The 18,256-nt window shown below is 24.2% G+C and overlaps 1 protein-coding gene across 1 annotated transcript in view; it reads left to right on the plus strand.

Annotated features, from left to right (window-relative positions):
- Positions 1-14,317: 14,317 nt before the first annotated feature.
- The window catches only part of LOC145839300 (uncharacterized), a 29,484-nt gene continuing 25,545 nt past the window's right edge, over positions 14,318-18,256 (plus strand). Inside the window, exon 1 of the mRNA XM_082946897.1 lies at positions 14,318-14,892. Coding sequence (XP_082803023.1) covers positions 14,318-14,892 — 575 coding nt within the window. The remainder of the gene's footprint in view (positions 14,893-18,256) is intronic.

Below are 18,256 nucleotides of genomic sequence, written 5' to 3' on the forward strand. Positions count from 1 at the left end.
CTATCCGCTAAAACAGTCCACTTAAAGACCAAAATGAAAGTACATATATAAATATTGGTTTTAATTAATTATATAACAAACAAGAGTACTCTATAGCTAACGTACCTTTAAAATGATTCGATTTTATTTAACTTAATAAGCCCTCGTAAACTACGTAATATAAATCATATTTATTATTTTAGTAGATTTGTTTTTAAGATTTTGTAGTCAAGTGACTAATTCGTAGATAAACTGCTCTCAAATTGAGAAAAAACGCAAAACGCAATTAGAATGAATAATATTGATGAAAATAAAAAAGAATTAAACTTTTCGTAAGTGGTTTATTAGAAAAAGACATTTAGGTTTACTACTTCTAAGTTCAAATCACACAACTTCTTTTATTTTTAACTCTATGTTAATTCTAAGTTAAAAACTTTTTAAATCATTATTCAAACAGCAAATAACCTTAAATTTGATAAGATACAGTTTTTCTGACAGAACGAAACTTGCAATAACAAAACGGTTAAAACCCTAATTACATTAATTAACTAATTTGCTTCTGTTTTATAGTAAATATTATATAGCACCTTGAGTTTTAAATAATGGTTAAAAACTTTGTTAACTATTAGACATATCATGATTAAAAACAGTAAAGAAGAACTATTTGTTAAATATACATATAATATAACTAGCAAAAATTTGAAAAAGTTCTAAAACTAAAATATAATGTGTTGGTTTTATAATCAGTTTTAATTACTAGGAACTTAAACAGAAATTTTTTCTTTTATAAATCAATATAGTAAAAGAAAGCTAGACAGATTGTAAGCTACTTAGTTTATTAATAGCTTTTATCATGTTGTAAAATGTGTTAAATCTTTTTTAGGTCATTAAGAAAACTTTCGATTCAAATTTGTAAATTTATAATACGTTTTAATATGTATTGGTTTTTCTTTATTGACATTTGTTTGTTTAGGGTTATAAAAATGATACGCATTAATTTTTTTTAGTTTTTTATTTGATTCATGATAAAATATTGTATTTATAGTTATTCACTTAAAAGTATAACTAAAGTTATTCAACTTATATCTTTTTGAAATATTAGTTGTTAAAACGATAAAGTATATTTTCCTAGAAATTTTGATAATAATAAAATAACTTAAATAATGATCATCAACTTGTTTGCTTTTCCGAATTATGTGAAAAGTTTTGTTAGCTTTTTTTATTAGTTATGTATGCTCATACAATTGTATTTGAAAATTTGTTGTGTTAACTTTATTTTCATTGCATTGTAAGAGACAACAGTGTTTAATTAATTTTCCCTTGTTTTATTATATCATGAGATTGTTTTAAACTTTAATAAATAAAATTTTGTTTTTTGTAATCATAAATAAACATTTTAAAACATGTTATGTACATTAAAAGTTTTGTATTCTATTTCAAGTATTTAAATTTGTTATTATTTTAAAGATGGAAAGCATTAAAATTGAAAACAAAAGTATTAGTTGTAATGTTTGCAAATTAATATTCAAAAGTAAATCTTTTCTGAAAGTTCACAACAGAATTCATACTGGAGAAAAGCCATTCAAATGTGACGTTTGTGGTAAAAGATGTTCTCGAAAAGGTGACTTATCTCGGCATATGCTAGTTGATAATGGTAAAAAAGACTTCCAATGTTTTGTTTGTTTAAAAGAATTTGCACGTAAATTTATGTTAAAACGGCATATGGTTACTCATACTAAAGAAAATGACTTCAAATGTGATTTGTGTGACAAAAGTTTTACCAGAAAGGAAGCGTAAAAAAACATATGCTAGTTCATACTGGTAAAAAAGATTATCAAAGTGGTGTTTGTGAGAAGAAGTTTTCTCTTAAACATAATTTGACAAAACATATGTTAATTCATACCAAAGTAAAACTTCATGAATGTGATATTTGCAAGAAAAAGTTTACTCTGAAAGGTAATTTAGTTGATCACTTTAGAATTCACTTAGGAGAAAAACCTTACGGTTGTGCAGAATGTGGAAAATGGTTTACTAAAGTTTCTAATCGAAATTATCACATACGTACTCAACATAAGGATCTAAGTAAGGAGCAACAATTGAAATTGAAGTGTAAAATACAGAGAAGCATTGTTCATGACTATCTAAACTCAATATCTGAATACAACTCTAAATATTGTTAACAGTTGAACTGTTTTGAAATTAAATTTTCAGGAAAAAGTAAAAAAAAATTTTTGATTACTTATATTGATTAGCACAATTTATAAATTTACAATAATTTGTTATATTATATTTAATTAAACAGCTTTCATATCTGGAGCTATTTACACGTTATAATATTTGCTCTATAAGTAAAATAAATATTTTAATTTTAACATTTCTAAATGTAAGATAAGTTTATTTTAAATCAAAAAAGTAAGCTGTAAAGAGAAGTAAAATGTCTTATACTATTATATTTTTCAACAACTTAAAAACTGAAAACTTCTATATCAAATTGGTATTCTGACTATAAATAAAAGTTTGATCTGTGGGATAGTAAAGTAATTTAAATAAAAATTTATACTGAATACTAATAAAGTAATAAATTCTTTTTTATCTTAATAACTAAATTTAATCTTTTATCAGTGTTTCAAGTTTAAAAGATTGTTAAAATAATCTCACTTTTATAATACTGTTATTACTTATCTAACTTTTGGCATATCTATGAACAATCAATTAAACGTAATAGTAAATTATGCTTCTTTATTTATCTTATGTTCGTTGAAGTAAAGCTTTAAAAAAATTATACAAGCATAAGTTCGGAAAATTTAATAAATTGCTGTATTCTACTATCAACGATAAAGTTAATTAAAATACAAGATTTAATGCATTATATTAAACAAAATAATACTTAGTACTTCCATTACATCATTACGTAACAATACAACGCAAGAGCTAGCTTAATGAAATTATATAAAACAAACCGAAGGTTTAATTAAATGTAACTAACATACCACTTTTACATACGTACTGAAAAAATAAAAATCTTTACTACTAAAGTTTCGGTTAAATGATATTTTTTTTATAATTTTAGCAGCTATATTTTTCGTTTTGTTCTTTATTTACCATGTTGATATTTTAACAAATTAAAATTTAAACTTTTCTAAAATTCAGTTGAATTTATAGTTAAATAAGTTTCTATACAAAAGTATAAAATTTAATATATGTGTTTTTAGAAATTTTTTAATGTGTGATCTTAAAAAACTAAAATTTAGACTATTTTTTTTTTTTATGTACATACAATACAGGGCAGTTGATAGATTTTTATATACTTTCAATTAATATCCACAACTAGGGATTTTATTTAAATACAGTATAGTTATTTAACTTTATATAACTTTTTTAGATAAATTCAGTATAAAGCAAAAATATAGTAAAGGAACCTATATACATTTAAATATAATTACAGTGTGCACATCGGTACTCAATGCACCTTATACCTAAAATTTGCTTAATTTGAGTGAAATGCAAATTTTTCAGATTTTGGACAATTCTTAAGATCTAAGCTACAAAAGCATGTTACAAAAATCATACAAAAGTACTATATAATAATAAATAAATTCTACAGCAAGTGGTTTAAATTTTAAGTTTGCACTTCAGCATGAAAATAAAATGAGACAAAATTTTTAATAAAGTTGTAATCAGCACATGTTTATTATCTTTAAAATTATTACACATTAATGGCTTAAGTATTCAGGGACCAAAATTTTATAAGAAAAACAGCGTTTAAGTCACGTTTTTTCTTTAAAACGAAACAGTCAGTTTAACTGTTTTTTTTAATCTACAACTAACACTACGTTGTGAACTTTCGTAAAAAATTAAGTCAACTTAATAAAGCATATAGTACAAAACTTTAAATTTTTATTTTGTAGATTATTATTGTTTAGTTATAGGTCAAATAAAATCTGGTTAAATAGCAATTACAAAAAAAAAATGTCCATATAGATAACTTAAAACAATAAATGTCAAAATTTTTATAGTAAACACCAACATAGTTATGATTACCAAATAAGATTGTTGTTTTTCTGACTTTTCTGTATTAATTAACTAGTTGTCCAGATAAGTAGTAAAATGTATAAATGCCCAAAAGTTAAGCATATGTTTATTTCAACAAGTTATACATATATTAATAGATGTGGAATAATAAATATAAAACTTTTCCGAATTTTTTCTAACAAAACTCAACAATATTTAATTATACCATTGTACGTATTATTTTGATCAAACTTATGATAATTGTTTTTTCTAAAAAATCGATAATGTAAATAATTAATAGTGTCGAAAAATATCCTTTGTCAACGTTATATCAAAAAAAATCGGCCTTGTTTTAGTTTATTTGCTTATTTAAACACAACTTAAAAAAACAATATTTAATTCTAAAAATAAACACGAAATCGAGATAACTGTACTTCTTTGTTTAAGGATTTTAATATATTAAAAAATCTAAAGCAAGCCACATTATTTTAGAAAAAAGTCTACGCCGGCCAACGTGATTTTAAAATCTGAACAAAAAATATTTAAAATATCTTTGAATAAGACAAACTAGATAATCTATTCTTTTAATATTTTCAATAAAGTTTTATAGTAAAATTGGTTAAGGTGTAACGCTTTTATTTTGTTTTGGCTCAAGGATTTAATTTTAAAAGTAACGGAATTTTTTTTCTAATTATGAACTTGCTTTGTTTAAATATTGCCCAAAACCGCAGTTCAAACAAATCTTTAAAGTAAACAAAATGTGTTTATACTAACTATTTTTCATAGACAACTTAATAACAAAAATACTTTAAAGGCTAAGTTATTTAAAACCATTGAAAAAAGTTCTAAAAATAACGATTTAAGGCAAACTTTTATTAAAATATTCCATATAAAAGCCATAACTGTGTTTCAAAGCTGCTTAAGTGCAAATTCAAAAACATAAAATTATTAAAGTCATTTGCATTTTTAGTTTAAGAGTTTTTTTAATCGGGCACCGGTTGGGTTTAATTTTTAGTAATAAAAAATTATTTCAAAGATACTTAGTTGCTTGACTTAAAAAAGAAAAACAATTTAGTTTATTATAAGACATTACAACAAGTTTGACACGAATGAATAAAAATTGGTTCGCAACGCAATCTTTTGAACGAAAACAACTTAACATAAAATAAAATAAAACAATTAAATTCAAGTTTATCAAAGAAGCAAAATAGATGTTCTAATTTAAAAAAATGTATAAAAACGTGTTATTTTTTGTCAAAGATATTTTGAATACTTTTTTGGTACAGATTTTAAAGTTTTGTTGGCCGGCAAAGACTGCTTTTTCAAATAATGTGGCCTGCTAAAGAATTTTGAATGTATCAAAACCATTAAACAAAGATATAGTTTTCTCAACTATCAAATTTAATTTACGTCATGATTTCAAAACTTATGAAAAATTGAAGTTTTTCCTGTCTAGTGCCTAGCAACAAAGTTTTTAGTAAATCTTAACTATCAAATTTAGTTTTACGTCATAATTGAAAATTTAATGAAATTCTAAAGTTTTCTTGTCTAGTGCCTAGCAACGAAATTTTAGTGAACTGTAAGATGTGTTTTCTTAATTAACGCATTTTACCTAAATACTACTAAATATAAATACAACTTCTTACGTGTTTCAGCCAAAAACTAAAATTGGTAAAAGTACTTCTACTTGTGTAATAAACCCGAATAAAGAATTGTATTTATTTGAACTGTCGCTTTTTAATTAAAGAAATTAAATATGCGTAATGGCTTATTAAGTTGTGTAGAATTGAGCAAATAAAATAAAACAAAGCCGGAAAGAACTTTTGATATAAAGATGACAAAGGAAATTTTTCGAGACTATCAAATACTTAAATTATTTATTTCTAGGAAAAAATGCAAATACCTAAAGTTTGAAAAAAATTAAACGTACAATGTTTATAATTAAATATTGTTGAGTTATGTTTAAAAAAATGTGTAAAATGTTTTAAGTTTAGTTTTGTACATTTGTTAATATATGTATAGTTTATTGAACTATCTGATACCCTTTATTTTTGTGCATTTGAGCATTTACTACTTACCTGGAAAACTAGATTTTTTTTGTATTTACGGCTTTTCATATCTAAGTTACTATTTTATGGTTTTAAATACTCTGATGTTTAAAAGTCTTACCGCTGTTTTTGTTTAAAATTTATCTTACAGTTTAAAAACTAATCAAAACTTAGAAATGTCTTTATGGGAAAAATGCATAAACAATGTGAAAACAAACTTTACAGCTTCATATAAATAGAAAAGGAATATTATGAAATAAAACAGGATATATTTTATGTAGTTTAAAAACTTTATAAATGTAGTATTTTAAATTGCTGGAAAATGGAAGGTAATCACAATGAATAAAATTTGAAATTACATTCAAGATATACTCAGTAATTAGGATTAGGTTTGCACAATAAAACTATCATTATCACTGTTTGTTAACAAATATCGACATGATTTTATTTTACAAATTTGACTTGTTAAAACTTATAGCAGTTTTATTTAATATCAATGGAAAAGGCGCATTTTAAGAAAAATAGAAAAGTTATAAAATTTTTGATTGTGATGTTTGCAGTAAAAGTTTTGAATGTAATTCACAATTGACTATTCACAAAACAGTTCATACGGGAGAAAAGACATGCAAATGTGAAGATTGTGATAACAGTTTTAAGCAGATAGGTGATTTGACAAGCTACATGCTGGTATATAGTGGCAAGAAAGACTTACAATGTCAAATTTGTGGAAAAAAAAAATCTCTAAAAGGTTATTTAAAGAAACACATGCTGGTACATAATGGTAAAAAAAAATTCAATGTCATGTTTGTTTAAAACCATTTGATCAAAAAATATTTAAACCGACATATGCTAATTCACAATAAAGAGAAACCACATAAATATAATCAGTGTGATAAAAGTTTTACGCGGAAAGATTATGTTAAGATGCATATGTTAACTCATAATGGTAAAAAACATTTTCAATGTGAATTTGTGACAAACAATGTTAAGTTATAAGTCATTGAAAGTTTAGTTTAAAAGTAGTTTAGTTGATCATTTCAAAATTTATCTAGGAGAAAAACCTTATGGTTGTGCAGAATGCAGAAAATAATTTAATCAAGCTTCTAATCGTAACACGCATACACGTAATTGCCATAAAGAACTAAGTAAAAAGCAACAATCAGAACTGATGTGTAAAATACAAAAGTTTATTGTTCATGACTACCTTAAAACAATATCTGAATACAACTCTTTACATAGTTAGCAGATTGTTTGTTTTGGATTAAAAAACGTCGTAATGTAACCAAAATTGTATTTTTGTTATTAAAATCTCCGCTAGGTGGCGCGAGAGGGCCAATATTAACTTGGCCACGTAATCTTTTACTAAAAATATAAACAAATTTTAAAATGTACTTCACTTCTAATTTTCTAGTTGTCACAATAACACATATTTTTGTCATCATAATTTATTTGTTTGTTATCGTTTATTCGCAGTTTTGCCTATTCAATATTACAGATTTAGCTGTGTTCTTTAACTTGAATAAATTCACATCACATTTAAACTGTATTAATTAAGTTTATTAATAGTTTCATTAAAATTATAATTAACGATATGAGTTCAGGAAACTCAGGAAACCCATTCCCTAATATTGTAAGTAACTTACTGACACCAGGTTTAGAAAGGTCCAAACGTTTAGCAGAAAAAAGAGACGCAGGCAGAGCATCTTCTTTACCTAGTAGCTCCCACATGGAACCTACAAGTTCTAGCTCACTTCCCCCTAACTTAGACGCGCAACCCCCCGTAGATATTAACAGTAGCTCCTACAGGCCATCTAGGACTACAGTAAAACTCTAACTTATGATGTACTGTCTATATTTGTATCACACAAATTGCATTTTTACTCGCCTTGATCTATTTAGTTTATTATTTGTATGTTTAATGTGCTTTTATTAATTAAAAATACTCTTTATAAAAACGGAATATACTAACCTTTTGTACTATAATTTATTTACGTAAGGTAACTATATGGACAATATTTTTGTAATTGTTATTAAAGCGGAATTTATTTGACCTTTAACTAAACATTTATAATCTAAAATAACAATGTACAGTTTTGTACTATATGACTTATTAAGCTAATTTATTTTTTTTACAAAATTTTAAAACGAAGTGATATTTGTAAACTATAAAAAACAGTTTAACCGATTGTTTCGTTTTATAGAAGTAATGTGACTTAAACGCTGTTATTGTTATAAAATATTTTGGTCCCTTAATACTTAAGTCATAAATGTGTAATAGATTTAAAGATCATAAACATGTGATGATTACTACTTTATTAAAAGTTTTGTCGTATTTAAATTTCATGCTGAAGTGCAGACTTAAAATCAAACAATTTGCTTAAAAACTTTATTTATGTATTTTATATAATAGTTTTGTATGTTTTTGTGACATGCTTTTGTAGCTTAGAACTTAAGAATTGCTTAAAAAGCTTTAAATTTGCATTTAACCAAAAGTAATATTTATTTAAATATAAGTTGCATTGCGTACCTTATCGATGAGCACATTGTACTTATTTTTAAAAGTTCTGAATCATTTTACTATATTTTTGCTTTATATTAAGTTTGATTAAAACATATAAAGTAATTTAAAAAACTATACTGCATATAAAAGAAATCACTAGATTAATTGAAAGTATATAAAAATTATAATTATAAAAATTAAAAAAACTAGTCTAAGTTTTTAAAGTTTGTTAAGATTATACATTAAAAAAAAAATTACCTAATGTGTTTCTACAAACGCATATATTAAACTTTGTCTTTTGTATAGAACCTTCATTAAATATTATTGTAATTGAATTTTAATAAGTGTTAAAGTTAAAACTTGTTAAAGTATCAACATGGTAAATAATGAATAAAACGTAAAATACAGCTGCTAGATTTAGAAAAACCAATACATTGTGGGCTACTGATGTTGGTACACTTAAGTTGTTATTACTGCCCATCATAATTAAACCCTGCCTTATTTAATTACTATTTAATAAATAATAAATTTTAATTGAGACAACTTTATATATTTAGACACGACAGTTTTAAAGAATGAATCTTTTATATAAAACACAACAAGAAATAATAGCATATACAAAACTATAAATTACTATGACAAACGTTTTAGATACTACAAGCTATTTAAATCTATTTAAAAGACTTTAAACAATAAACTAAAAATTCAATAAAACTTTTAATAAAGAAGAAACTGTAAAAAAATAAACTATCAACTATAAACCTGGCTTAAATATTTAAACAATTAAATACCAGTTGAAATATTCACTTTTAAAACAATACTAACAATAAAATTCACAAATCAGTTGAAGGTAGTTGTTGCCCAGCTGCACTACTAAACAAACTACTGCTCACATGAAACTGCCTGTCACCTTGACGCCCCGTTGCTTCAGTATTTAGTTTGAAACATTACATCAGATGATTCTCATTGGCTCGTGCAATGAAGCGTATCTAACTCTATATATTCTCCAAAACAATGACAATGCAAGGAATTTTGCACTTTCATTACAACATTTTTATCGATTGTTCTTAAAAAAACTTTTTTGAAAAAGCACAGCTAGTTTTTTCTATTTTTATTATTTTTAAAAGTCCATCACATCATTTTCATAATAATAAAATTAAGTATACACCAGGGGCGTAGTGTGGGGAGGGACACTGGCGCATGCGTGCAACCCAAAAAAAGAAAAGTGTAAAAAAAAAGAATGTAGTATCTTTATCGTTTATAGTTTATTTTTTCTGCTTAATTTGCCTTTTTTCAACTATGTTTATCTAATATTCAAAAAGTTAAACGAAATTTTGAATACCAATTAGTGAAAAGTTAGGAAAGTATATGTTATTACTCAATATACTGATTCGGTGCGTAATTGCAAATGCGCACCGATGTTGATGAAAAACTCCAAACGGAAATTTTTTTTAACTTCATTAACTTCATAAGAATTTAGACTCAAAAAGCACACAATTAATATAGCGCACCGCTGTAGTATAACCTTATGTCAGATTATTTTTCTACAAAAAGTTTACAAAAATACGTCACGCTTAAAGAAAAATTAAGCAGTTATACAAAACTTTTTCCTGAGCTACATTGTTAAGACTACTGCTAGTTTTCTGAACTTTATTTTTGTAAACGTACAAGAAAAAGCGTGTCGGCCTATGAGAAATAAACTTTGTTTGTGATTTCTATTTTAAAAAATACAATCAAATGGATTAAATTTAAAAAGTATACTTTTAACTATTTTACAAAGTTGTAATAAACTGTTATAACAGTTATAAAGTTGGTCTATTTTAACTTCTGTGTAGTTTTATTAAAATTATGTGCAATGAGGTGTTGTTATCACTGTTGTATTGTATATTAAAGAGATTGATTATTTAGTATTTTTTCGTAAAAAAGAACAGATATTTTCGTTTTATTGAATATATTAATTTTTAAAGATATAAAGCTTACTGTAAGTAATAAAAACAATTTTTATTTAGTAAGTTTACATTTTTGGAAGTATAAGTAATTCTTATGAAATTTGTACTTTTATTTAAGTATTTAATTTTGTAATATATTAATATTTTTCTAGAACAGTTAACAAACTTATTTCAATTAATAAACTTATTTCAATTAATAAATTTATTTCAATTATATTACTTATAAAAAGTTTTTTTATAGAATATTACAAATGTTTTAATTTAGAGGATTTTTTGAGAAAAAAAATTGCGCACCCCTGACCAAAATACCACGCTAGCCATTGATATACAATATAAGTTTTATTTACTAAAAGTTTTAATATTGTACGCCTTTTTAAGGTATGTTATCTTCTAAAAAACATAACAGATGTAAAATTCGCAAAACTATTGATACTTGGTAAGGTAGGATCCACTGAAAACTTGCAATAAAAGAGTAATTAGCTTCCACCTATATTTTTATTTTTTAATTTTTATGTAAAATGTCAAGTATAACGTTTATGTAAAGTACTCTCATTATTTAGTTTTAATTTTGAAAACATTATTTAGTATGTTATGGTTTTGAAAGTTTGTTTCTCGTCTTAGCTACATGAAAGTAAAAATTAATAATTGCAAATATATTTAAAATACTTTGATTCGTTTCTAAAAGACTTTTTTTTTAAGTTTATATTTGGTTTCAATCCATTCAAAATGAGAATACTTAGTAGTTTTATAACAAAAATAAACGTACATTTTATCATTGATTATCACAGTTAATGAACATTAAAAAAAATTAACAAAGCTAGTTTAAAACAAAGACAAAATTCTGAAACAGATGATAATAAAGTTTACTTGAATTTAAATAAACAAAACACTTTGTTAGATAAAAAAAATTATTGCAATGATACTTAATATGCACAATAGTTTTTGTGAATTTACTCAAAACTGAACTTTGTAATACTTAATATTAAATTTACTATTGAATGAATACTTGTGGGATACCATTTGATATTCGATTGTTTGTTTTAATTTGTCATGCACTAATAATGTTGTTAAACGAAAGTAATAATACACTATCACCTGAAGTGAAGAAAGAAAAAAGGTGATAATTGATTTTTTTCTTCAATTTGTTGATCAAATAAATAATTTGATGAGATGAAAAACCTTAAATAGATGGTTAGATATTTTTAATAAACACATACTTTTATATTATGTAAGTAAAATTCTTATAGCTAAAAATAAACTATTAATCTATTTGTTTGTTATATACATAAAAAATGTTTCATATCCAAGTTCATTGCAACACGTCATTGATTAAAATAATTATAAATTTTTTCATTTGCATCTTTAATTTAAAATTTTTCAATTGAGTTTAGCAATAAGTTTACATCAATTTATTTAAACTTTTAAGCTAATTTTATTTTTTAACTATGCTATAAAACTGTTTTTTTCGAGTAGTAAAAATGTTTGTGTGTCAATTTGTGTTATGCTTCACAAAAACTTATTCAAAAATAAACATAGTTTTTGAATAGTGTATAGAAATATTTTATAAATTATTTGCAAAAAAAAATTAAGAATAATCAGTGAGTTACAACAATTTTATTATATTTTACTTTATTTTAAAGTTAAGTTAGTCAATTAAATTAAAATAACTGATTATGTTTAGTTTTCTTTTTACTAAATCTCCAATTAAATAGTCCAAACTCCTTTAAAGTTTTTTTTTTCTTTAAGCTGGTTATTAATACGTAGCAGAAACTTTTGTTGTATCAATTTATTTAAGCTTTATGTGACTATTTTATTCCTACACAATTTGCTGTAGCTTATTTTCCTTTTTATAAGCATTACAAGCTTATAGTACTTATGGCAACGTTGCCTGGAAGTATCATTTAAATCTAAATTAAGTTAAAATTTAAATATGATTTTTAGTACGGTAGTACACTTTATTACAATCTTACGACTGTTTCAACTGTTTTTTATTTATATAAATACATCTTGTAATGTCTTTTTCTTTTAATTTTAAATAAAATACTAAAGATTAGCTTTTTTTTTACATAAATTTCTAAGAAATATTAATTTAATGTTATTGGCTAAAATACTTTATCTTTCTTCTGAAAACTGTTAATGTTTATTTCTTAAACTATAATAATTTTGGTTTGACTTATTAACATTCTCAAATGATACCTTTAAATTTATGGCAAAGTATTAACCCATTTCTAAATAATTTCAGAGCATTTATAAAGCATAATTTCCTAAATGTTAATAATATTCTTAACACTTATTTTCAAAAGTCAATATTAATAAACTTTATTTAACTTTTGTAAAAATGATTTAAAGGCAACACTATTTAGCCGAAACTATTTTTTGCATTAGTTTAAGTTGTGAGTAACTCTGTAATTTAATATAAATATAAAACTTAATTGATCTTATTATAAACAACGGTATTCTGACGATTTAATTGCTATTTATTTAAATTTATCCTTACAAATTACAAAATCTTAAGTCTAAATTGTTTATTACTCGTACGAAAATGAATTTGTTTAAAGTTTAATGTTGTTTTATGTTTAAGATGCAACATTTAATTTTAAACTATCTAAACGTACTAAGAAATAATTTTAGTATAATCTTTGTTGATACAAAAGGGTTAAAAGTTATGTTTGATTTGTATTAAATAAAGTATAAGATATTTTAATAAGTTTTGTTAGTGTACTTATACATCAAACAAAAGCAATTAAGATTTCAACTTATATAGTAATTCAAGTAGGTAAATAAATATACTTTAAACATTCTTTAATAATAGTTCGGCAATCGTCGATGACCTGTTAGATGTTTTTTTCAAATATCTACTTACATTAGAATTCATCGCCGATTGCCTAATACTTTTCAAACAGTTCTGATTATGCAAATAACTGTTGTGATATCGACTTTTTAGCTACAAGTATAGCGCGTAATAATTATCACCCATGTGATTTAGAAACTTTTCGTATAAACTTTTAAATCTAATTTACGAAAGCAACAATACGTTATAAAATAATCTTTAAAAGGTATTATGGTTGTTGTTCTCTCATACTTTATTATATGTAGTGTTTGTTTATTGTTTTTTTTTTGTGAATATATTTATACGTTTACTTATCTTAGTTTAATTACTAATTATTTTATTTGTAATAATATAATAATAAACTGTTAATCTATTTCTTAATGATTTTGCTTAATTATTCCTAATGAAACTGTTAACTGCTTATTTATTCAAAATTTAATTAAAGTGTAATTACTAAAAAAGTAATTGATAATGGTCAGCTGAAATCGTTTTTGTTTTTGTTTGTTTAATAAAAATGTTTTAAAATAAATCATGCCCAAAACTTCTGTTTGTATATGTAGGACAAATAAGTTACTTAATATACTCATTAATTTTATACTAACTAAGGCAAAAAAACAAGTCTATAAACTTAAAAATACACATATTCAACCATGATCTTTTCAAATCAAGTAAAAACTCATAATTTCAAAAACTGTTCAGTTTTTGTTAATTAGTAATAATACAATTAATTGTGGCTTAGGTTAAAAGATATATAAATGAACTTTTACATGGCTACAATTGCTTTATATATGAAAAAATCGGAAAAAAAAGTATTTTATTTTGTCTTATATATTATTGATAAATTTTCATCATTAAAACTGATTACTTCACTAGATTTGAAGTTTTGCAAGTTGTATTCTTAGTAATGTTAATAGAAAATTGAAATTAAAACTTACTAAAGTATATATATTTTAACGAAAGAGTAAATCTATTTTTACAGTTGTATCAGTTTTATTGCAGTATGGTTAATAATAAGCTTGCAAATAATGATTCAGTTTATAAACCAAAAACATGTGAAACTTGTGGGAAGAGTTTTTCAACTAAATCAAGTCTTACTAGGCATAAAAGAATCCATTCAGGAGAAAAGCCATACAAGTGTGATATTTGTGATAAAAGTTTTACTCATAAAGGTCATTTAACAGTTCACATGTTGGTACATAGTGGTAAAAAACAGTTTCGATGCTATGTTTGTTTGAAAGAATTTGCACGAAAAAGCGATTTAAATCGGCACATGGTTACTCACACTAAAGACAAAATCTTTAAATGTGAAATTTGTGGCAAAAGCTTTAATCGAAAAAGTTGTGTAAAAACACATATGTTAGTTCATACTGGTATAAAAGAACATCAGTGCAAAGTTTGTGAGAAGAAGTTTTCTCTTAAACATCATCTAAAACAACATATGCTGACTCATACTAAAGTTAGAGTTCATGAATGTGATATTTGCAGAAAAAAGTTTTTGTGTAAAGGTGATTTAGTCAAACATTTTAGAATTCATTTAGGAGAAAAACCTTATGGCTGTTCAGAATGCGGAAAATGGTTTACTGATAGTTCTAATCGCAATTTACATATACGATCTCAGCATAAAGATTTAAGTAAAGACAAGCAACAAGAACTAAAATGTAAAATACAAAGAAGTATTGTTTATGACTATCTTAAAACAATAGACAAATACAATTCTAATTATCCTTAATGTTAAAGGTTTTTTTATAAGTTAAAATGAGATTCAAAATTTTTGAATATATTTTAAATGATGTAGAAGAAATTTGAATACTAATCTACCATGATTTACTTGTGTTTAAATGTTATATGCCCATTGACTAGTTGTATAACCTTTAAAAGTCCTTGAAAACTATAATGCTTACTAATTTTAAATTACTATATAACTTAAAACATACGTTAGCTCTAGTGGCAGAAATTAAAACGTATATAATAATTTTAACTTTATTTTAGTATTTTGTTGTTTGTTTTGTAATTTAAGTTTGTAGAAGTTTTAATGAAATAAAATTAAATTAGGAGTTGAGTTTATTTTGTTAAAAAACTGAACTAAATTTTTAATGTTTTCATGAGTAAAGTTACGATTTTTCTTTAAGGGATATTTTAAACTAGTTATTAAGTTCACATGTTATTGTAACTAAATTAACGTTTAAAAAAATAAGAACTGTAATAAAACAAACAGTAGGTAAACTTGTTTGCTTAATTCAATTAATGTTTGGTTAAATTGTATTTTTCAACTAATTAATTTTAAAGTTGGGAAGAAAAAACATGTATTTAGTATAAATAAATTATTCTAGCTTTCTGAAATTACACACAAACTTTTTAACAAATGCTTTACTTTAATTAGGAGTTTTAAAATGGTTCAGTATCTTCTAATATAATACTATTTTTGATAATGTAAGTATCGACGATAATGTTTATTAATAAAGGCAATAGCAGCCACAAACACTGTTAAAATATCCTCAGTTGTCAAAAATTTACTAAATATTAAAGATTTTAGTAAGAACTATAAAAAATGTAGGCTAAATTTATAATCATAGCAAAATCGTTTAACCTTCGTAATTCAGACACTATTAATAATTAAAATTACATTCTAAAAACTGATTGTTTATTTAAGATGTGTCTCTACATTATGAGTTTCATATTTTGTTTATTATATCCTTTTAAGTTCTTGACATACTTAGCAGTGATATAACAAGTCAGTTATTAGTCGCTGTGACGATAGGGTGTTATTTATCTGTACCTACAGAGTAACTAAACTGGGCTAAAAGGTTAAAATTACAACATAATAATTCAGTTTGAAAACTTATAATACTAAACAAAGTCTTTACTTATGCATTATATAGACTACTTTTTGTTATACTTTTTATCTTATAGCAAATATTATAAATATATTTTAAGCTTGTAACTAATTAGTTTTACTTATTTGTGCTTATGAAGCTTAAAAACTTAGTAATTTTACAAACAAATACTGAGAATTTTTAATTTGAAAACGGACTTTGAACGTCGAATGATAATTATAAACTTTTACTATTTAAAATACATTTTGAAACATGTTGCTTGTTTCTTATAATATTATTCTTAATTATCATTGTCTTTTTCATACAATTTTATTACAAAGTTTATATTAATTTTATATAACTTGTCGCTCGTGATAATAAAGATTAGTAGTAACTTTAAATAAACAAGTTTTTTAGTAATTTTTAATTTACTACTACATTTTAAAGTTCGACAAGATAACAAATGATTATTTAGAAATTAGTGAAAATAAATCCAAATATTACTCAATCAATTACTAAGTTATGGAATTTAAACAAACGGACAAACTTTAAGAGTTAATTAATTAATTTATTTTATTAAAATTTAATTCAGACAGTATTAAACGACTATCAAATAACCTTTTTTTAAGTTATTATTAATAAATTTATTTATTTTCTCGGTACTTTACATATAATATTTATTTAAAAGGTATATATTGAACTACAGCTAAACATCATGAAAGTTAGTCTCTTTCGACTTAATTAAGGTATTAAGGATTTAAGTAGTTTAAAGTTTATAACTTTCAGCTAAGAATATATAAAACATCGGCAAAAGTCCACAGAGCGTTATGAAACTGCCTGTCATGTTCTGATGTTTTGTTGCATCAGTAATTAGTTTGAAATATTTCGTCATATGATTCTCATTAGCCCGTACATTCAACCGTATTAACTCTAAATATTCTCTGAGCTCAATTTTAAACAATAAATAATGCAAGTATTCATTCCAAAGTTTTCAATTTTACAACATATGTAAAGAGTTGCATTTCATGAAATGTTTATTTCATAATTTAATGTAAACAAATGTAAATTAGTCACGTGTAGAAAATGAGCCAATCACGGTAGGTGTTTAATTTTAACTGACGAAAATGACTCTTATTAATTTACACAGGGTTTGTTTTTGAAAAAATATTTCTCAGTATGCTCTTTTTCCCGGATCCGGACTTTTTTTTTAAATAAGAATCCGGCCGGAACCGGACCCGGACTTTTTTTTTAAATTAGAGTCCGGCCGGAACCGGATCCGGACTTTTTTTTTAATTTAGAATCCGGTCGGATCCGGATATCAGACAAAAATGGCAATATCCGGCCGGACCCGGACCCGGATAGTGAGTCCGGTACAACACTAATTAAAAGCGAATTACACTTTCTTTTACTTTTACTTTCTTAAAAGAGGTTGTATAAACTATTATCATTCATACATTCACATGTTTGCTGTTAGTATTGTTTATATCCTTTTATATGTGAGTTTACACTTAATTTTTTTTTTGTTCTTATGTTACTAAACAAGTTTCTATATACATTATTAAACACTAAATTCAGTCAATTTTTGTTTCGTTTTGTTTTCGTTTATTTCATTTCCTTTAATTGACTGTTTTTTTTATTGTAGATATAAATATTTAATTGATTGAAAAAAATATGTGTAATAGCTTGTTTGGAACTTTATAAGCATGTGGTGTATGATCTGATAACTGAAAGGCTCCTTTGTACACCAGGTCCTTAGACAATAGTGAGTCCGGTACAACACTAATTAAAAGCGAATTACACTTTCTTTTACTTTTACTTTCTTAAAAGAGGTTGTATAAACTATTATCATTCATACATTCACACGTTTGCTGTTAGTATTGTTTATATCCTTTTATATGTGAGTTTACACTTAATTTTTTTTTTGTTCTTATGTTACTAAACAAGTTTCTATATACATTATTAAACACTAAATTCAGTCAATTTTTGTTTCGTTTTGTTTTCGTTTATTTCATTTCCTTTAATTGACTGTTTTTTTTATTGTAGATATAAATATTTAATTGATTGAAAAAAATATGTGTAATAGCTTGTTTGGAACTTTATAAGCATGTGGTGTATGATCTGATAAC

The sequence above is a fragment of the Thalia democratica genome, chromosome 6 (genome assembly GCF_965202585.1).
Source record: "Thalia democratica chromosome 6, ktThaDemo2.hap1.1, whole genome shotgun sequence".
NCBI lineage: Eukaryota > Metazoa > Chordata > Thaliacea > Salpida > Salpidae > Thalia > Thalia democratica.